Consider the following 22,747-nt stretch of genomic DNA (forward strand, 5'->3'; position numbering starts at 1 on the left):
CAGAAGAGATTGAAGATTTGCTGGAATGTCCCCTTGGAGTTCATTGCTGATGCCACTAATAGAGTGTGATGGGCCTGGAACTTTGGGACGGTGGGTAGGGACTTCCAAGTCTTGTTTTGGTTTCTTACTGCAGCAGCAGAAGCTTGGCAAAGCCGAAAAGAAGCCTGACTGCCCCTGTTTAGCCAGGACTTGGTGTTCAGGAGGCATGGTAAAGAAAATGCCTAGCAAACCTTGTTTGTGAATCATAATTTCCACAAATTGTTTTATTGTAAAGAGTTGGCATTTGTTGTCTTGAGATGCTCTCTTACCTTATGCATATTCGAATGTAAAAATATTGATTGGGCCTAAGCCCTTACTAGGAACCATAATACATGTGAAATTTGAGACTGTATGTGGAAATTCTAGTATTAGAGTTAACCAACAAGCATTCAGTACATCGAAGGCAGAAGACTTGGTTTCAAACAATAAAAGTTACCGTTCGAAGTGTAAATAGAATCCTCTTTTTAAAATTTGTTCTCTGCTTAGGAAGGCAGCTTAGGTATAATATTTAATAATACAAATGATCTGATGATAAAGTGAATATCTGTTCTCTGCAACAGGCTCATTTAACACCAGCTCGATCATCCGACCCACAAATGCAGGCTCCTCAATTGTCATTGGGAGGCATTTGTCCTCACAGCCTGGATGGACAGGAGAGAAGGGCAGCACAGGTCATCCCCGGGGGTTATACTAATTTAGTTTTGCTGTGGCGTCTCCTCCTCTCCTTTTCTCATTTCTCCTAACTTTTCATTTTGAACTACTTTTAGACTTAGCCAAAAGTTACAAAAATTCTAGAGTTTTCTTTTCACTCAGGTTTCCCTAATGTTATCATCTTACATAACCACAGTAAATTATCAAAGCCAAGAAATTAATGTTGGTACAACATTACGAACTGAACTACAGACCTTGTTCAAATTTCATTTGTTTTTCCGCTAATGTACATTTTCTGTTCTGGGATCCTATGTAGGATCCCACAATGCATTTAGCTGTTATTTTTCATTAGTCTCTTCCAGTTTGAAACTGTTCCTCTGTCTTTCCTTGTCTGACAGCTTTGAAGAGCACTGATCAGGTATTTTGCAGAACATCCCTCAATTTGGGTTTGTCTGATGGCTTTTAATGACTGGATAGAAGTTATGTATTTTTGGCAAGAAAGTCACAGAAATGATTACATCAGTGCATTGTATCAAGGGCCATGATGGGGTTATAGCACCTGGGCTAGAAGCCTGTACCTTTATTATATTAGCAGGCCAGGTCCACCTGAGCTGCTGTTCTGCTACCATTTTCTACCATATTTTATTTTCCTCATCCTCTTTATAGCTCCTCCAATTTTGCGTCTACTCTTGGACATGGAAATTGTTGGTGAAATTAGCTAGGCCATTACATGACCCTTGGACCACTCTGTCAACTGGGGTGACACGTGGTGTGGGGGGGGTTTGCACTCTGGTACTAGCCTGGGAGATGTGGTTATTGGTGATTGACACTGGACCAGGTTCTTGGGGATGCAGGGCCCTGAGGGGCTGTGCTGTCCTGGAGGCTCAGCACTGGGCAGTACAAAGGCTGGCAGTACAAAGGCTAAAGCTGTCTGACTCAAGCAAGTCTCTCCTTTGGGGTATTTTCCTGTGTATTTCATTGTTGGGCAAATGAAGAGTTTCAAAAGCTGGCTGGGCAGTTGAGCCCCGAAGTCCAGCAGATTCGGGGTCAACTCTATGCTCCAGGTCTTCAGGCTGCCCTGGACAACTAACTAAACAATGAGGATGGACCAGCCCCACCCCAGAAACAAGAGGCTCTTCAACTGCAAGCAAAACCATTCCATTCCTCTGCCCCATAACATCCACTTCCTTTCTCAGCCTGAAGCAGTCAGAGTGGACATTGTCACAAACCTCTCAAGATTGCAATGAACAAAAATGGGCGGAGAGAGTGTAAGCACTGATCAAAGCAGATTTACTGTTATTGTAGGTAATTAAGCAATTTGTAATGTTAATACAAATAATAAATTTTTTAAATTAAAAAAAAGTTGGTTGGGTTAGGGTCAGGTAGCGGGGTTGAGGGGTGGGTGGGGGTGAGAGTAATACAGGTGGTTGTTCAGGTAGGGGAGGTTCCTGCTTCCAACAGTGCACCTGCCTGTAAAATATATTTTCCTTCCTAATTTTCCAACCATGGAGAGGATGTTGTGCAAAAACACAATTAAACAAATTAAATTTTTGGATATCTCAAATAAGAGGAATTTGTCTAGTCTTGAATTTTTTAGAGAATAAAGCAATTCTGATCAGAGAGTTCTTCCTTCTAAGTTCTTATCAGAAATTTATTCTACAAAAATAAAGACATCTCAGAAAATTTAAAACATTTCTAGGTATGTCTCAGGATCAGTACGAAGTACAAAAATCTCTTTAGGGTCTGTTACGGAATTGAGTGGTGACAAGAGAGAGGATTCACATAATGGGTTCCTCATTTGGAATCACAGGACTTTAGACTAGAGGGTATCAAGGTGCATTATATTCACTGTAATGTATCCATTATGGCAGGAAAAATTTAAACTGAAAAGGCAAGTAGGAAAAAAATATATGTCTCAGATATATTTTTTTAAAATATAGCCCTTGTAACCATTCTCCCTCCTTTTCAATTTTCCTCTCTCCCTATCCAGAGATAACTAGTACCATGAATTCAACATTATCATTCTCAGCAAGTTTTTATATGTTTACTACATATTTATGAATTCATAAACAATATTAGGATTGTTTTATAGGCTTTAACATTTCATAAAAACAGTATCATACTATAAACACCTGTCTGCAGCTTTTTTCACTTAACATTACGCTTTTGAGATATAACGAGGTTGAAAGAGTGGCTCTAGGACATTCTTTTAAACTGTTGCATACTATTCCATTTTTTGGATAAACAACAATTTACCCAATCTCTCTTGTTCCTGCTTCCACTTTTTTGGCCCTTATTAACAATGCTAAGGAGTATATATTTCAAAAGTAAGCCTTTTCTGTCAAATACAAAGGAGCTTACTATACCTTTGGAGTCCTGTGATCCCGGAAAGGGCCTAAGGGTAGTGGATGTTATATCTTTCATTCATTGGGTGACCTTATATAGTGGGTAGAGGGATGGATGGGTGGGTAAGTGGGTGGAGGGGTAGATTAATGCATGTTTGACCTTCTTTTGAGAAAGTTGCCAAAACGTATAAATACATCTGTAAAATATCCTTACCAATTTGCCTTTGTGGAAGGAATAACATATCAATTCTTAGTTTCCACTTCCTTCTAGATGTAGAAATGCTTCAGACCAGTACATCTAACCCAAAGTCTGGAGACAGTTTCTCTCGGACTACCAAGGACTCTATGATCCGCAAGTTCCTAGAAGGTAAGTTGTACCTGTGAGCAGGGAAGCAAAAAGGGGGAAAGAGAACAAATTAAAGACGTTGCCTGGTTTCAGTGTGAGGGTTGTTCCTCTCAAGGAATGGGCTGCACACGCATGGTGTGTGATGTGGGTGAAGGCACACGTCTGTCCTGGGACAGGACACCAGAACCCCCCACCCCGGGAACTCCTCTTTTGGTAAACGAGTTGCCTGTAACAGGACCTCATTAAAATGCACATGTTGATTTTTTATTTGACCCAAATTTATCAGGCATCTACTATGTGCAAAGCTCTATTCTGTGTTTTGGGGCTGAGGAACACAAAGAAAAGTAAGATATGATCAGTGTCCTCAGAACAGTTTACTTTCTGGCAAAGGAGGGAAGTACATGCAAGTATTACTAAGTTGAGGCCATACTGCCCAGTGGTTAAGAACACTGTACTGGGTTCCCTTTTTGGTCAGCTGGAAAGTCTTGGGTAAGTTGCTCAGTTCCTCTGGACCTCAGTTTTCTCAGCTGTAAGATCAGATTAATGTTGTTAACACTAAATGAGTTATTTGACATTAGGTCTCAGAGCATGGCCAGGCACATAATAAGCAGTTAATATAGGTTTATTATTATTATTATTATTATCATCATCATCATCATCATCATCAAAGGATTCAAAGGTGGAAGATGTCAACTTGGATAGGTAATTCCTTAACCCTCTCTAATCATTTACAGTCTATGGTGGGCTCTGTTGATCGAGTAGGTGTAGAAAGCAGGGTACTAAGAGGCTGGGACTCAGGATGAGAAAAGGAATTTTGACAGTGAAGGGCAAGGAAGAGCTCTAAAGCAGTGGTAAGCAAACTATGGCCTGACCGGCTGCCTGCTTTTATAAATAAAGTTTTATTGGAACAGAGTCATGCCCATTCATTTTACTGGCTGTAGTCTCACTATAAGGGCAGAGATGAGTAGCCATGACAGAGACTGTATGACAGGCAAAGCCTGAAATATTTACTTTCTGGTCCTTTTAGAAGAGTTTGCTGACCCCTGCTCTAAAGCATTAGGCGTTGCCCTGTGAGGGAAATCCTGGGTCAATTCATGGCACCACACCAGGTACCGAGAGGGGGCTGCACTAGCCCCAAAGATGGGATTTGCTTTGTCAGCCTTGCTCCTTGGCTTCAGGTTTGCCTGCTCTATTCAGCAATGTATCACATTTTAAGTGCTTTATAAATAAGACCCATTTCATCCTCATTGCAACCCTGTGAGGTGGGTATTATTATCTTCATTTTGCGGATGGGTCAGTAAAGCATGGAGAGGTCCTGTAGTCAGGAAGCTGAGGGTAGGAACCAGGATTCAGGCCCAGCCAGCCTGGCTCCATCGTCCATGCTTTAACCTCTGGGCTGCCTGGCCACCTTCTCCAAAGGGAGTAAACTCTCTCCCTATCTTCTTCTTAAAGGAACACCATGCGGCCCAATGGTTAGAAAAGTGGGTAAGAATAGATGACAGCCTTGTATCATCCCTGGTCACAGCATTTGCTCGGTGAGCGACATGGTAATATTGCAGCAGTCATTTATCAAGCCAGTTAGTCCATGCCAGGCCCTTGTGCAGAGAGGTGAGTAAGACACGGTCCTGCCTGGCAGGGGAGATAGACAAACAGAACAAGTGAGCTTTCATTCAACATGAAATAGAGAGAATGTAAAGGAAAATGTACAGATGATTGTAGAAATGGCAAGGAAGAGAGAATAACTGTTTAAGGGGATCAAGAGGATTTTACAGAGGCAGAGTGCAATCCTGGCTTTGCCACTAATTAACCTTGGGCTATGTACTATAACTGCTTTAAGACTGAGTTTCCTCGTTCTGTAAGCTAGGGATAAAAATAACACCCTTCCTTGAGAGAGTTCCATGGGAAAAAATCTTTGCACCCTATCAGACACATAGTAGATGCTCGATAAATGTTAGCTTCTAGAACAGTGCTTTTCCCACTTTTTCCTTTAACGGGGGTTCTCAAACTTAAGTATGCATCAGAATCACCTAGAGGGCTTGTTAAAACACAGGTTTCTGGACCTCATACCCAAGTTTCTTCTTCAGTAGGTCTGGGTGGGTCCTAAGATTTTTCTTTTCTTTTTAAAGATTTATTCCCCACCGCCCCCCCCCAACCCCCGCCACCATTTTCTGCTCTCTGTGTAAATTCACTGTGTGTTCTTCTGTGTCTGCTTATATTCTCATTAGGCGGCCCCAGGACCCAATCCTGGGAGCCTTCCGGGGTGGGAGAGAGGCGATCATTCTCTTGTGCCACCTCAGCTCTCTGGGCTTCTGCGTCTCTTATTGTCCCTCCTCTGTGCCTCTTTTTGTTGCGTCACCTTGCTGCGTCAGCTCTCCACGTGGGCCAGCACTCCTGTGTGGGGCAGCACTCTGCGTGGGCCAGCTCACCACACGGGCCAGCTTGCCTTCACCAGGAAGCCCTGGGTATTGAACCCTGGACCTCCCATATGGTAGAAGGGAGCCCAATTGCTTGAGCCACATCCGCTTTCCAGATTTTGCTTTTCTAACAAGTTCTCAAGTGATGTTGCTGCTTGCTTATCTAAGGACCCATTTTGAGAAGCTCTGGTCTTGAACAGTGTTTTTCAAAAACTTTTAATAGTGAAACCCTCTTTTGTGTCCCTTTTTGTCATTTAAATATTATTATAAAAGTAAAATATGCAGATGATTAAAAAATTCAAGTGATATAAAAAGTTAGGATTAAAAACATGTCTCTCTCCTACCCTAGGCTCCAGAAATTTTCAGGGCATATATGTATAAATATGTGTATATCCACTTCTCTTTTTAATCACCAGTGGTAGCATATTACATATGCTGTTCTATATCTTGTTCTTTGTTTTTCACTTTTCATCTTATTTTAGTGATCTTTGCATAGCAGCACGAACATTCATTTTTGACAGTTGTGTAATATTCCACTGTATGTATTATCACCTAATATATTTATAACCAATCTCCTGTTGAGACCATTTAGGTGGTTTCCAATTTTTTTAAAAATAAATTTTGTTGCAATAAATATCTTTTCTGTAATAAAGTCTTTGTACATGTGTGATCTATGTGAAATATAAATTACTAGAAATAGAATTGCTGGGTTAAAGGATGTGAGCATTTGAAATTTTGACAAAGAATGCCAAATTGCTCTTCTCTGGCGCTCTACCATGCTTACATTCCCCCCAGTGGTGTTGGAGAGGGTCTGGAACACTAATTTCAAACAAAATCTTACACAGAGACTCAGTCAATAATAGATAGAACTGCAACTGTGTCCAGATGTCCCCTGCTCAGTCTTTCATTTCTACCTGGTGGCATCTCTTGAGAGCCCTTAACTCTGAAGAACTATTTGGAATCTACAGAGTGGGGAGGTGAGGCCAGAACAGGTAGTTGGGGCCAGGCGCTGGGGGGGCCTGTCCACCCCTCAAGTGGCTTTCGGTTTACTCAGCACCAGAGGAACTGGTAAAGGGTTTGAAGCTGAGATTAAAGTTCTTCAAAACAATACAATTTACAAAAATGATGGGGTGAGGGGGTGGAGAGTGGGGTATATGGGAACCTCTTATGTTTTTTATGTTTTTTTAATGTTTTTTAATGTAACGTTCTTTGTGATCTATTAACTTTAATAAAAAAAAGTGTAAGAAAAAAAAGTTCTGTCACCAACAAAATGTAGTGCCTGGCACATAGTAGGCTCTCAACAGATACTTATTATTTCATTAGTTAGTTATTTGAAATGGTTTGATCAGATCAAGACTTGAGTTCTTTGGCGGTGACCTTGAATGATAGGTGGTAAATTCCCGGGAATCTTCACTTTTTGCTTTCCTAGCATTAGCCAGCCCCTGGGAACCTGGCAGCTGAGGTGGGACTAGAGATTCTTTATGAAAACTGGTCTTGTTCTGCGAGTAGGAGCCCAAGGAGTATTTTGGTTGTTTATCTGCAGCTGCTGATGGAATGAGGGAGAAGCACGGGACTCCCTGATGCACAGCCCTCCAGTAAAAGAAAGGGTGCTTCTTACCCAGAGCTACAAGCCGTCGGGAGCCCGCCTGCCTGAGACAGGCGTTGCTAAGGCGGGCAGGAGCTGTTCCCGCCCAAGCTCCACAGTGCTTGGCTTCTAAGCCATCAAAGTTTCCCCTGCTGTGGCAGAAAAGGCTCCCTCGTCCCCAATAAGGGTGCAGCTCTGAGTTCTGCCTGAGGGTCCCGCAGGGTCTGCCCAGATCAGGAAGATGCTGGGACAGGGGGCAGGCATAGTACTTAGACTGTGGGGAGGCTCGACTCGGCTATATTTCTCTCTTCTTGGCCCAGAGAGCACATTTTACCCAGCTTGAGTTTACCCATTCATTCTAAAACTGTTGTCGAACACCCGCGTTGTCCAAGGCACTGCGTTCAGACGCCAGGACAAGTGGGTGGGCCTGCCCTCACGACGCCCACAGTGGAGGGGGAGCTAAGCCTGGGGCAGCTCAGCACACTCCTGCACAGGCAAGCTGGCAACAGAGCAGGGCCGCGGAGGAATGGACCCGGCATGGTGAGGATGGCTAACAGGGTGGACCCAGATTAGACCTGGCGGGCAGAGAGACCGCTCCGAGGAAGTGACAGTGACAGAGACCTGAAGGGGAAGCCGAAAGCTGGCCTGGCAAACCGTGAAGGGATGACTGCTCCGAGCAGAGGGAGCAGCACAGGTGAGTGCCCCAAGGCAGGAAGGAGTTTGGCTTGGCAAAGAATCTGAAGGCAGGCCGGTGCGTCTGGAAGTGGTGAGTGAGGGACAGGCACAGGGCGTCATCGCTTGCCCTGTGGGGCAGCCAGCGGCTCTCCAGGACACTTCATTTTGCTCACATTGGAAGGGCCCCAGAGGTTCTTTTTGCCCTGGCATAAGACATTCAAAGATGAACAGATGAGGGCCTCTTCCAGTGGAAGGAAACTGTCTTGAGGGCAGAGCCTCGGGGCCCTATGCAAGGGTGAGTTGGGAACAGCCTCTGAAGCCATGGCACTGGAAAGACAACTGCAGACTCGCAGCAGTGCAGAAAAGATGCGGGCCACAGGATTGGAAATTCCATAAGGAGAGAGCCCAAGCTGTAGTCATGCCTGTAAATCCAACAGGAATTCAGTTAATATTTGTTTTTTGTTTTACATTTTCAAAGATTTATTTTTTATTTATTTCTCTCCCCTTTCCTTCTTCCCCCCAGTTGTCTGCTCTCTGTGTTCATCTGGTGTGTGTGTTCTTCTGTGTGCTCTTGTTCTCTTGTCAGCAGCACTGGGAATCTGTGTCTCTTTTTGTTGTGTCATCTTGCTGCGTTAGCTCTTCCTGGGTAGGCTGCACTTTTTTTTGCACAGGGCGGCTCTCCTTGCGGGGGCGCACTCCCCGCGCATGGAGCTCCCCTACGTGGGGGACACCCCTGCATGGCACGGCCTCCTTGCACACATCAGCACTGCGCTCAGGCCAGCTCACCACATGGGTCAGGAGGCCCTGGGTTTGAATCCTGGACCTCCCATGTGGTAGGCAGATGCCCTATCAGTTGAGTCAAATCCACTTCCCAATTCAGTTACTATTTGTTGACCGAATGGTGCTGGGGAGAAGGGAATGAGAGCAAAGCACCTACCGTTGAGCACCTCCTATGTACCAGATGCTGAACTGGGTGCTTGCCACTTATTATCTCATTGTGCCCTCACAATAATCCTGTGAGGTGGTTCTCAGAGGGACATCAGACTCAGAGAGGTTATAGGAAGGGCCTGAGGTCACACAGCTCATGCGTTTGAGGGGCGAGTGGCATCTAAAAGCAGGTGTGCTGGAGCTCTTGAAGCCAGGCTTTCCCTGGTATCCACTGTGCTGGGGTTCCACCACAGACTGCTGTAGCCCATCATCATGAAGGAGGCAGGGGAAATCGAGGGGCTGCGAGACAAGCTTTCTGCTCAGTGGGGAGGGTTGCCAAAGAAGCAGTAGAGCACAAGCTCTGGAGCCAGCTTGCTTGGGCAAGTTATTTATACTCTCAAGGCCCCAGTTTCTTCATTTACAAAATGGGAATAATGATTGTGCTGACTCTCGTGGGTAAGACCCTTGGAACAGGCAGGGCACAGAGGAGGTCCTCAGGAATTAGGTGCTGCTGCCATTTAGATAAGGGAGAGAAGGATGCTGGAGCTGTTGGTGGTGAGGACTCTAGGACATCCTCAAACTGCTGCCCAGCACCAGGGAGTGGTCCCGAGTTTGGCTTTTTGGGTTGTGCTCTCTTTATCCCTTGTCCTAATGGGATGAATAACAAAATCCCATCCTTGGATGCAGATATGACAGACCCTGGTGCTCACGTCCCATTGCTGTATGGATGGGTGGCAAATCAAGGTGACACCAGTATTCTCTCAGTTGCCTCCTGGTATTCTGAGCAGATTACACAGGAGATAGTGTAGAGGAAAGCCCTTTGCTGAAGTTATGGTCACTCTCTGCTCTTATCATGTCCAACAGTCACCCAATTCTTTTGACCACTGTTCTCATTTTCCTTTCTTCATGTCTCTTAGGCAACAGTGTGGGGATGGCCAGATCAGAGAAGAAGCTGCACCGTCTTGGTCAGGATGAAGACGTTTATCACATGGTGGATGAAGACAACACCTTTCCCGTGGACCTGGCCAGCAGGCCCCCTGTCCCAGTGCCCAGGCCAGAGGCTAGTCCTCCGAATGCTCACCAGCTGTCTGACAATGAACCATACATTTCTAAAGGCAAGTGTGGCAGGGGGTGATGCCCAGCAGGGTCCTCAGAACTACTCAACAGGAATTCCTGGATCTCTTTGCTCTCTGGGCCCTTGCTCAGAGACTGTCCCCACCAGAACAGTCTCCAAGCAGCCCTGGGAGATGCCAGTCATGACCAGGGAAGAGCTGCAGCTAGATTACGGGTGATGGTCAGAGTCAGTTCTGGCCTTCCTGCAGGCATTCAGGCAGAGCTGCTGAGGCAAAGGTAAACAAGACTTCCCCCACCCCAAATGGCAAGAACCCTAGCAAAATTTTTTTATCTCTTAATACCTTTCTTCTTCTCCTCCTTCTTATTGTTAATAGCTAGCATTTATTGAAACCTACCAAGAGTGCTCTTTCAGGAATATGTCGTTTGATCTTGACAATGCCCTCTTAGGTAAGGACCATTGTTATCCCCACTTTACACATGGGGAAATGGAGGTATACAGTGGGCACTTAGCCAGGATTTGAACTCAGGGAGTCTTGACTTCATAGACCTGGCTTTTAGTTGCTGTGCTAGACTGCCAATCTACCTACATTAATTTTTTAAAATGGGGAGAATTTTTTTTTGAGGTACCAGGACCGGGAATTAAACCTGGGACCTCATATATGGGAAGCTGGCACTCAACCACTGAGGCATATCAACCCCTGAGTTGGTTTTGTCCTGTGTTTTGCTTTTTTTTTTTTTAGGAGGCACGAGGAACCAAACCCGGGACCTCCCATGTGGGAAGCAGGCGCTCAACCCCTTGAGCCACATCCACTCCCCCCAGTTAACTTTTAATTTCAGATAAACAACAAAAAATTTTTTAGCATAAGTATGTCACAGATCTTGCACTTTTTGTTTTTATTTTGTGAAATCTGGCAATCTTAAATTGAATAGAAATATAGTTCTAGGATATTATGTATTGCCAAATGGGGTCAGTGCTCATGGTTTGCCGTGTCCTTGGGGAGCATCTCCATTGGCAGGTGTAGCAGGCACTGTTAGTGCCCCACCCACATCACCACGGCATTTTATGTTTCTGTGCCTACTGGCTGGACCTCAACTCTCAGCACCTGTGGTCAAAGCCTGAGAGGCTTCTTCCGGCAGCTGGGGCCTCCTTTGCCCTCTTGCAGAACAGATTGGAAATGCTGGGAATTAACATGAGTGGGCATCGCCCTCACCCAATGACTGGCAGGCGTTGGTGGATGTGTCCCCCCAGCTTCCTTGCCCCTCTGGTGGGAGAACTCTCAGGTACATATTCTGCATTGTTTCCCAGAGATCCTCAGCTTGCCACGGTGGTAACTGACTTGATCACCCACCATTTATTGCTTTATCCTCTTCCCTGTCTCACCTCTTTCACCTCCCAAATAAACTACAGACATACCTCATTTTATTGGGCTTCACTTTATTGTGATTTGCAGATAAAGCATTTTTTATAAATTGAAGGTTTGTGGCCACCCTGCAATAAGAAAGTCTGTGGGCATCGTTTTTCCAATAGCATGTGCTCACTTTGTCTCTGGGTCACAGTTTAAGGTATGCACATTATTTTTTTAGACATAATGCTATTGCACACTTAATAGACTACAGCACAGTGTAAACATAATTTTTAAGTGCACTGGGAAACCAAAAAATTCATGTGACTTGCATTATTGTGATATCTGCTTTATTGCAGTGGTCTCTAACCGAGCCTGCAATATCTCGAGGTATGCCTATACCTGCCCTAGAATCCTTGACTCAGGGTCTGTTTCTGAGGGATGCCAAATACATACTGATAATTCCTAAACAGCAGGGGTGGGGAGCGATGAAACAAGGCTCATTTTGGGGAGACAGTTGGGACAGGTGCACAGGTGATTCCTGAAGACACCTGATAGACTTTGCAAGGAAACCGTGGGAAAGCAAAGGGAAGGAGTGAGGCAGGATATGACAAAAGAGGCAATGGCTTGGCGGCCAGAAAACCTGGGTTCATCTCTTAGTTCTTGTGTTTTCCAGTTGCATAGCTAGGAACACTGAGTAAGTCACTTCACCCTCTTTAGCTTTAGTTTCCTCATCTATAAAATGGACATCATAATAATACATATATGCATTAATACACAGATCATAATATATAATAATATCCTGCCACAGCCTTAGAGTGAGGACCAGATGAAGTAATTTGTGGGGAAGTATTTTATAAAATGTAAAGCACTATACTGATGTCACTTGTATTAACTGACTTGTCAAAGTATTGCCATCCTATTGGCATCAATTTCAATGTGAATAAAAATAATAAAAGCTAATATTGAGTTCTTATATATACCATGTTACGGTTCCAAGGATTTTCTATGTATTAGCTTATTTAATCCTTACAACCCAGTGAGGAAGATACTGCTATCATCCGCATTCTACAAGTAAGAAAATTGAGAAAGGAAGAGGTCAAGCTTCTTGTGCAAATTTGGATGTCTCACAAGAGGCAGAGCCAAGCTTTGAACCCAGGGAGTCTCGTTCAGAGCCCAGGGAGTCTTAATCACCATGCCATTCCACCACTGAGGGTACATTTGTCACTCCCCGTTTTCCTTATTAGCCTTTATAGACCTGTCTTCATCTAAGTCCCTATGGAATGGTGTCTACATTTTGCTGTTCCACTGCTCAGAGTTATGTCTTCTGGCACTTGTTGACTTGTTAAGTGGCATCTCCTTTTATTTTCCAACTTCACAGTGTTCCCTGGTATATTAGGCAGCCAAGAGGGGTGGTGATGTGAAGTACCTGAAATCTGTTGGCTTTTTAAAGGGTATTTATTTAGGATAAAAGCTTACAGTTAAAAGGCCCTTAAGAGTCCAACTCAAGGTTGATTTCTCATCAAAGTCGGTTGCCACGTGTTGAAGCAAGATGGTTGCTGATCTCTGTGAGGGTTCAGCCTTCCTTTCTCTCAGCTCCAGGTTGGCATAGGGCTTGTTTCTTTCTGGGCTTTCTGCAGACTATCAGGCAAATGGTTCATCTCTCTTCCCAGGGCCTCAGGATCTCAGTTCTCTCCTCTGCCATGTCTATGCAGCTGTCTCTCTTTCTGTCCTCTGTGTGTCTTCTTGAGTGAGTGTCCTTTTTTATAGCCTGCCAAGGGGGTGGGGACTCAATCTGAGTTGCACATGGTCGAATCAACGCCCTAATTTTAACATGTAATTTAATCAAGACTTACCTGTTAGCTGAATCTAATGCATTCAAAGGGTATCACACCCAAAGGAAGAGTTCACAAACATAATCTCTCTTTTTGGAATTCATAAATAATCTCAAACTGCCACACCTGGCTAGGCTGAGGTGTTTAGGAATTCCAGGAACACGTCCTTGTTCACATTTCCCTTTCTTTAATAATCTTGTAAATGCCGAGCATGTCTTTTGGCTAACTTCGTCTTTCTAGATTTGAGAGTTCATCCACTTCGTTTCTCTTCATTTGACAATCCCTACTCCTTCTGCTCATTAGTTACCTCTTTCTAGAGTTTTGATTTATAGACCTCCTCACAGGAAGGATTCATTGTTATGATTATTTGCACAAGATTTTGATGATTTTTTTTCATTGTGCTAAATATCTCCCTTTACCACCTTCTAAAGCTAAAATTTTTCATCACCCAAAACAAAACTCTTTACCCATTAAGTAATAACTCCCAATTCCTCACCTCTACCCAACCTCTGGTAACCTCTAATCCACTTTCTTTCTCTATAAATGTGCTTATTTTAAATATTTCATCTAAGTGGAATCATATAATATTTGTCATTTTGTGCCTGGTTTATTTCACTTAGCATAGTGTTTTCAAGATTCATCTATACTGTAGGGTGAAAATATTTACCTTTTAAGTGCACACAATATATAAAGTCCTTTAGGAAGAGGTCTCCCTTGCTCTTACTCAGATTATTCTTTATCTCACAGTTTTTGCAGAAAAAAGTCAAGAGCGGCCTGAGAATTTCTACGTTTCTTCAGAGAGCCTCAGGAAAGGTAAGGCAGATGCATCCCCTAATATGAATGAACTTTCAGCTGGTAGAAGTTTTCACGCTGCTGTGATTTCCAAGTATAACAACGACTTCTTTGCGCTGAAAAAGAGAGAGGTCCAAGAAGTACCTTAGGGTGGAGCGCTGTAGAATCCTGTACGATGGTAAAGTGTGGAAGAGATTTGGAGTAGTCTATTATTGTACAAATTGATCGTACAAAGGAAACACACAGAAAGTGTCCACACAGCACAGAAAGTACAATCTAAACATAGAAATCGATGCCAACAGGATGAATGTAGGTGGCCCAGCACCCAGTCTTTACCTAATGATACAGCCCTCTGTGCTATTTACTTACCCTATCTACTCTAAACAAACTATACTTTCATTCAACTTTTATTTAAGAGACATTTTGTTTGCCATTGGGAAACAATTTGGACATCCCATTTCTCTTTCTTTTTTTTTCCTAAAGGCCTTTTAAGGAAGTTTGAGAAGATAAGTTTTTTTAAAAAGTTAATTTCCTTGTACTAAATAGAGGCATTCAGTATTATCCCATTGATGATTCTTTTGAAAAAGCAGCCATGATATTATCTAAGCCTTTGAAGGCATCCACAAGGACTTTGGTGGTGGGAGATTGGCACTAGTTGGCTTTTACATTTTGTTTTCTCCCCTCACCCCATCCCAACACCATTAAAGACTGCCTTGAAAAGGACAAACCCAGGAGAAGGGTATGTGAGTGTGTAGACTGATGAGTGAATGGTTAGGCAGAATGATAGCTCATCTTCTTTGAGGCTTTTTCAATATTCACTGGTAAAGTCATTTCTCTTTTTCCTTGTTGCTATCTCCCTGAATCACAATGATTACATGGAGTCCTGCTGGAGAAATTTAAATCAAGGATAGCTCTGCACAAATTGAACAGTAAAATGTCAAGTTGTCTTTCCATGCTCCAGTGGCCCCATTACCTCTGCAAGTAACTCGTTTCCCATAGATCTTAGTAAAGCAGAGTCCAAGTCTGGTGAGAGGAGGGATTGCTTCTTATTTCCCCGGAATCTCCAAAGCAAAGAACTATGATTTTGTAGTGTGGAAAAGGGGTAGGCACTAGAACAACCCAAGGAAAACCAGGTGATATTGGACCTGGGTCATGGATCTTTTTGTGTCCATCTCCTCTGGTGTTTCATGCCCATTGGTCCTCAGTCATTTCCCGCCCCCCCCCCCCCCACTTTGCCTGGAAGCAGTGAGGACAGGTGAGGCTGGGAGTGGTGCTGGAAGAAGCTTCTGGGCTAGATTTTTATGCTCTGTACATTTCTCTTCTAGGAGAGGATTTTAGTCAAGAGCAGTGGTTCTCAGCTGGGGGTGATTTTGCCCCCCAAGGGACATTTGGCAATATCTGAGGACATTTTTGGTTGTCCACAACTGGGCAGACATTTGCTAATGATATCTACGGGTAGAGGTCAGGGATGCTGCTGAACATCTGACTCTACATAGAATAATCTCTAAAACAATGAATTATCTGACCCCAAATGTCAATAGGGCTGAGGCTTAGAAAGTCTGATAGAAAAGCTTCCCAATAATTAAGGCTCGGGGTGTTCCAATGACTTGTCCAATGGACTTCATACCTACCTAAAATGTTACTGCAGCTACTTTAGTGTCATAAGCTTTGAAGCTATTAGCTCCTTCCCTCTCCCCTGATTCATTGTCACATTCTGACCCTGCCTTGGTTCTACCTGTAATTGTTCTTTCAAGAAGTCCTCTTGAACCAGTGACCAGCCTCATTAATCCCAACCCGCCTGCCCCGCCGGCTCTTCGCCAGTGGGGAAGCTGTCTAACTGGGTCTTACCATCCTTTTCAGAGCTGCCCGTCAGACCATGGAGGGACAGGCCCCAGTCAAGCATATATGACCCTTTCGCTGGGATGAAAACACCAGGCCAGCGGCAACTCATTACCCTCCAGGAGCAGGTGAAGCTGGGCATCGTCAACGTGGACGAGGCTGTGCTCCACTTCAAAGAGTGGCAGCTCAACCAGAAGAAGCGATCCGAGTCCTTTCGCTTCCAGCAGGTAACGAGCGCCATGGAATTTGTCTCATGTCTATTTCTCCACTGGACTGTAAGCCCTCGAGGACTGGCTGTCCCTGTGAATGTGTGCATGCATACCATCCTGAGTCAGTGAGTGTGTGTGTGTGTGAGTGTGTCTGTGTCACCTCCATCTGTGACCGCCCCGCTCCCTGACTGGAAAGCTTTTCTGGTTGCTGGGAGGCTAGAGATCAGGAATAAAAACCCAACTGTAAACCTTAATTCTGCTGCTGTTTCTCACTGCCTCTGGCCCTATACTTTCCAGCTTTTCTCTTTGCAGAGTCTCTCTTTCTACTCCTAATGCCACATCTCCCAAAGAACTATCACACTTTCGAATGCAAGGAGAACTTGGAAAAATTCCAAGAAATAGGGTTAAATGACCAAAATAAGTTGCAGGTATCAAACCATACAAATTAAAACTTACACTCTCATATACACACAGACTTTGTATTTCTGTACATATGTATGGAAATGCAAAGGCAATGTTCTAGAAAGGGCCCCTCACCCCCATCCGGGCCGTCTTCTCTCAGGAGAAGGGAATTGGAAGGCTTGGGTGGTCAGAGGAGACTTTTGCTTTATCTTTGAGGTTTGAAGGTTTTGTTTATCTATCTATCTATCTATCTTTGAGAATATATTCATATTTTTGATATGTAATTTAAAATGATGAAAAGAGCTCAAGAGCGCCTTCGAAAGCTCATGCTGTTGTTGAGTTCTGACAGTAGCATGTTGGGCACTGTGCTGAGTGTTGAATAGGTTGAATCTCCTCTGCTTCTCACAGGATGCATAGAAATAAGTACCATTACTCCCACTATGCAGAAAATGGAGGCTCAGAGCGGTGAAGAGGCAGAGTCAGGATTCGAACCATCCCTTCCTCACTCCAGAGCCTGTGCTGCCGTCCTGCACCTTCTACCTTCTTAGTGCTCCTTAAAACTGGCATCACCTCTGCCAGCTGGCCCTGCTGCCCCTGGGGGTCTGAGGGTGGGAAGGCACTCTGTGCACTGAGTGCAGGAATCCACAGCCCTCCTCACCTAGGAGACCCGGGGAGGCTGCCAAGAAAAGGCTGGTTCTGTCCAAACAATTACTTTTTCTCCTTACCAAGTCATGTGACCACGTGGCACAGTAGCAAGAGCAGCCAGGGGCTCTGGAGCCAGGCTGGCTGAGTGATAGCCTACTTCTATCTCTTGCTGGTTGAATGATCTTGGGCACTCTGTGCTTCCATTTTCTTATCTCTGGAATGTGAAGGGAGAGACTAGATGATGCAAACCATGTAAAGTGCTCGGCATGCTTGGCACATGGTAAAAATAGAATAAATGTTAGCTGTAGTTTGCTAGCTGTCTTTCTGTCTGTACCCAGAGTCCCTGGTGTTGGCTCTGTTCTGTGCCCTGACAGCCTCCTGGCACTTCCTCAGCCTCCTCCATCCACAGGCTGGTGGGTGTGGGCACCATTCCTGGGCTGCCCCATCTTCCTTTTCCTTGTCCTCTCTGTCCACTCCTCTGTCTCCTCCACTTCCCCCTCCCACATGTGGGCACAGCTCATGTTCCTTTGGGCTCCTTCTCTGTGGAGGTGATTCTCTGGCTGTGTCTCTAGTCCTTGCATTCCAACCACCAGCTGGGCATGCCCCTGAGGTGCCCTATACTGTGCAGCATGTCCAGCAACAATCTCTCAAAGCTACTGCTTTTTCCAGTATGTTCAGCACATTCCTGTTCACGGCACTGCTATCTCCAGGGGCTGAGGTTTGGGCTTCAGAAACTCCTCGACTCTTTCCCCCACACCTCCCACCGTATCCAATCAGCTGCACATCTAGCCTGGTCTGCTCTGGGGCATTCTTCCTCTTGCATCTGCCCCTTTCCCAATCCTCCAGACACCTCCCAGTGTCCTCTATCACTTACATCTGTCCTATTTCGTAGTCTCCAGGTGGGTCTTCTTGCCTCCAGCTCCATCCCTCTCCAGTTTGCCTTAACCTTAGAGCTCAAAGCTTCCAATGTTTCTTTTCTGCTTCCTGGTCCAAGTTCTGTCTACTCAGCTTGGCAGATTGCAAACCAAAAAACCTTTCCAGTCTAGCCTCCTGTGACTCCATGAGCCTTCTGCCCCAGGCAGATTGTCAGGACCTTATTCCCTGGGACATTTCCCCTAGAATATACAGACACTTAACTTTGTGGTTGTTATTGTTTACTGACTAAAATAGCAACAAATCCTGACCCTCACATACCTTCTCAGCATTCATTGAATGACTACAGTGGGCTAAACAGCAGGGTTACAGAAAGTTCAAGAGCTGCTCTCTTGCCTTTGGAGAGCTCCTAGTATTTCTGAAGAGACAAGGCACACACACACATACATGCATGTGGCAAGACAAATGTCAGGTGGTTGGCATGGGCAGTCACTAAGGCCTGGAGCAGTTTGGGGACTATTTATGGGGAAGGTGAACCTTGACCTCGGACTGGAATAGACTAATGGAGAGGAATTGACATCCCTCAAGGTCAGAGAATGATGTGAAAGCACTATCTCAGAGGCAGGAATATGTGTGGAGTGTTTGCAAACAGGTTAGTGATTGGCTGGGCTTGGAGCTGGGATCCAGAAGGGTGGGAAGCACTTACTTTGGAAAAGATGTCTTCTCTTCAGGCACAAATTCTAGGAGTACTTGGATTTCTTTGGGGGCCAACTGAAAATGCACTGGTCCTCACTTGCATGTTGAAAATGTTATTGCAGTGCAATTAAACTTGCAAACAGCGTCACATCAGAAAGAAACTCTAAAGTCCAGAAGGTATAATTCTGGTGTATGTTTTTTTTCCAGGAAAATCTTAAACGGCTAAGAGACAGCATCACTCGAAGACAGCGAGAGAAGCAAAAATCAGGAAAGCAGGCAGGTATGAGGCTTCAGCAGGGAGAAGGCTGAGGGTGCTGCACTGTGGGGACCTGTGGCTCTCCTTTTCCCTCTGGCCTGCCTGGCCAGCTCTCTTGCCTAGCACCTGTCACTCTGTTTACAGATCTGGGTCCTCCTCTAGACTGTGAGGTCCTTTTGGGCAGTGATTTTGTCTTACTGGTTTTGTATATCCAGAAGCAGGCACATGAGACAGGCCCAGTAAATGAATGAGTGGATTGAACTCTGCAGCTCTCTGTCCTCCAAATCAGAGATGATGATGATGGTTTCTCCCCAGATACCTGACTGTCCCTTTAGCATTTGGAAAGACCTGTTTTTGAGCACAGAAACCCCCCTCACATAGTGTATGTATATGACTCAAGTGTGGAATCACATCATACATTGCTTCAGAAGCCCAGGCCCCTGTGTAGCAGGGATCCCACTAGGTACAGCAGGGGTGCAACAGCAAGGGCGTGATTTCCAGTTGTGTTCATGGCAGGCTGGGCCCCCTGCTCCCTTTGACCACCCTCCCTTAGCTGCCTTCACCCCTGAGTAGAAGGGGTTGGCTTTTGTCCAGATTGCGTCTTCCCTGGGAGTCTCTGGCATGGCGAGACTCTATGATTTAGCCCAGCCAGCACTGTAGCAAGAAGAGCTGTTAAGAAAAGGCTTTCAGAGGCACTCAGATCCTGCATGGATCCCCATTACGTAAAGAATAAGCTGAAATCTAGCCCTGCCTGTGTGTAACTTCCATGGCCTGTCTCCAGCTACCTTCCGCAGCCCAACTTCCCTTGAACCTGTCAGGTTGTAACACTCTGGTCCTCAAACAGAGCATTCTCCTGCCACAGGGCCTTGCTCATACCCCTTCCTTCTCACCTGTATGAGATCTACTGAGCTGCCAGACCCAGCCTTGGCAGCCCCCTCTCTATGAAGCCTTCCTGGACCATTTCCAGCTCTTCTATTCCTTCATCTGAGCATCTATAGAAGCTATTTTTCCTTCCATTCACCTGGCACTACTCCTTTACTGCCTTTGCTTGCTATTAACTCATTCCTTCATTTAAATCAGGGGTTCTTAACCTTTTTTGTTCCATGGACCCCTTTGCCAGTCAGGTGAAAACCATAGATCACTTCTCAGAACGTAGTGGCAGATAGTTTTATGACACTCAACACTGGCATGTCTTTAAATTAAATTTTAGGATTACTCAACATTATGTTTTACAACTTTCCCATAATTTCAAAACCCAATAACCTAACATGGTTCATCATCTGTTCAAATGGTCATTTTTGGCAAATATTTAGAAATACAAGTTTTCCCACAGTGTCATAAAACCATCTCCACCATCATTACCAACATTTTTGCAGGCGCTTATCCACTGCACTCAGAATATGCTACATCAAAATAAAAATCACACTAAGTCCACACTACACTGTATATTATTTGATAAACATATCACACATGCACCAACATGTCCCCACAAGAATAATGTTTTCTTGACTTTTCAATTCACACTCACAGACCTCCTGGAATCTGTTTAAGAACCCCTGATTTAAACCATCAGCAAATCCCAGAGCTTCTACCTCCAAAATGCATCCTAAGACTGGTCATTTCTGACCACATCTCATGACACAGCCACAGCCGGCCCACCATCATCTCTTGCCTGGACTAATGCAGTGGTCTCTTCAATTGTCTACTTCTACTCTTGCCCCTTTACAATTAATGTTCCAAACTACAACCAATGACTGACTTAAAAATAAAAATCAGAAGATGCCACTCCTTTGCATAAAACTCTCCAGTGACTCCTGTCCAGCTCAGAGTGAAACCCAAACTCCTCACTGCAGCCTGCAGGTTCTTCTGTGACTTTTTGGAGGATCAAAGAGGTGATCCTAAGACACCTGCCTAAATTGTCTAGTTTTCAAACTTATGGGACTGCTGCCCAAGCTCACACTCGTCCGCCCTTCTGGTTGAGAGGAGGAGGGAGGAGACAAGGCAGAAAATCTGTTCAAGATCTGCACAGTCATCCTAGTGTCAGACAATAGGGCGCTGGGTGGTCAAAGGGCTGAGGTGCTTTCTTAAAACTAGAGCACTAGACAGAAGCCTTCATTCAATGAAGCATTTCAAGCTTTTAAATATAGGCAGCATCAAGGAACCTGTGATTTGGTGGTCCTGGGTGTTTGAAGACCGGCCAGAGTCCTGGTGTTAGAGTCTGGCCTCAAGAGCTGAACCTCCCCGGTATCCTCACAGCGTTTACCGCCCTCCCACCTGGTGGGCTTTGCCTGGTGCCCTGGGCGATACTGTCTTGAGACAGACATGCACGCAGTGTCGTGCAGGGGCTGTGGGCATGGGCCCTGGAGCCAGCTCACTCTCACTCCTAACTAGCTGGGAACTATGAGCAAAATACGTAACCTCCCTGAGCCTCACCCTTGTCTGCAAAATGGCAAAAGTAAAAGTACTGACCCCATTAGGGTTGCTGTGAGAATGGAGTGAGTTAGGGTAGAAATTCTACCAGCACAGTGCCTGGCCCTGACAAGCATGCTCTTGTGGTTGCATGTGGAGCTGCACGCCCGCTGGTGTCCGCTGAGGCAGGGCCTCTCAGGATGATCTCAGGGTGATCACATCCCAGTTTTGAAATATAATACAAAATTCACCCAAAGTTAACCAGGCTCCGAGTAAGTGATTTACACCACCAGTGGCTGTAGTCTAGGTTAGACCAAACTAAAACTAAATAAGACTTAAGTTTTTCCAAAGGAAGATGGTTTGGTTTGCATTCCATCCACCTCCCACCTCAAGAAGCAACCCTCTGGCAAAGATTTGAGAGCAAGTAGTTTGTATGGAGGTGATGGCCAAGGACACCATGGGAGTGGGAAAGTAGGACAGGGAAGGAATGGGTGACCCACATAATGCAGTCACCTCTGTAGAAAGGAGCTTTATCTTGCTGGGGATGCCGGGAACAAATGCTTCAACCATTGCGGCTCTTTTTTTTTGAAGTACCGGGCCAGGGGTTGAACCTGGGACCTTGTGTGTGTGAAGCTGGTGCTCAACTGGCTCTCCATAGATCCTTTTAAAATCCTGTTTTCCACTAAAGGAAATAATTCTGCTTCACAAAAACAAACAAACAAACAAACATTTGAAAGCCATTGCACACGATAACATTGACCTATAGGAAAATTTAAATTGATGAATGGTATTTCTGCTTAAAGGACCTTTTCCACGAATGTAACCCTCTCCAACTTCAAGGACTGACTATTAATTTGGAAACTGCATTTGCCTTAGAAGAGAAAAGGAAAAAAAAAGTTTCTTTTTCTTTAATTTGTGTAAGCATACCAAGGATAATTAAAAACTAAGAATCGATTCAGAACAGTTTGCCAGTCCTTCTCCAGCCCTAGGGAGTAGATTTGCTCTTGCTGGGATGGTGCAGAGCAAGGATGGCTCTGGAGGTCAGAGGAGGCTGGCATGACTGGTGACTTGGAGGGCCCATGTGCTCTTGAATGCCCTGCCCCCACGAGAAGACAAGCAATACTTGTGTTTTGGGCTTGTCTGTGAGCAGTCCAGGCCAGGACAGCAAGGAGCAGGCGGGGTCCCCGGAAACCTGGGCTGTTGTCCTCGTTCTGCCACCGCATCATTTTATGATCCAGGGCGCTTCCTTTAGCCATTCTGGGCCCAGGTTTTCTCATTTGTGGTTACACCTGACTTACCTGCTTAGTGGAAAAGCAGTGAAACTCAAACAAGGTATAACAACACCCTAGGAAAAGTACTACGCAAATGGTAATGAAAATTATTATTCCTGGC

General features: G+C 45.0%; 1 protein-coding gene across 1 annotated transcript in view; it reads left to right on the forward strand.

The window, feature by feature from the left end:
- The window catches only part of PIK3AP1 (phosphoinositide-3-kinase adaptor protein 1), a 122,740-nt gene that overhangs the window by 81,733 nt on the left and 18,260 nt on the right, over positions 1–22,747 (forward strand). Inside the window, exons 9-13 of the mRNA XM_004456977.4 lie at positions 3,307–3,402; positions 9,900–10,097; positions 13,982–14,047; positions 15,887–16,092; positions 18,898–18,970. Coding sequence (XP_004457034.2) covers positions 3,307–3,402; positions 9,900–10,097; positions 13,982–14,047; positions 15,887–16,092; positions 18,898–18,970 — 639 coding nt within the window. The remainder of the gene's footprint in view (positions 1–3,306; positions 3,403–9,899; positions 10,098–13,981; positions 14,048–15,886; positions 16,093–18,897; positions 18,971–22,747) is intronic.

The sequence above is a fragment of the Dasypus novemcinctus genome, chromosome 6, assembly GCF_030445035.2.
Source record: "Dasypus novemcinctus isolate mDasNov1 chromosome 6, mDasNov1.1.hap2, whole genome shotgun sequence".
Lineage (NCBI taxonomy): Eukaryota > Metazoa > Chordata > Mammalia > Cingulata > Dasypodidae > Dasypus > Dasypus novemcinctus.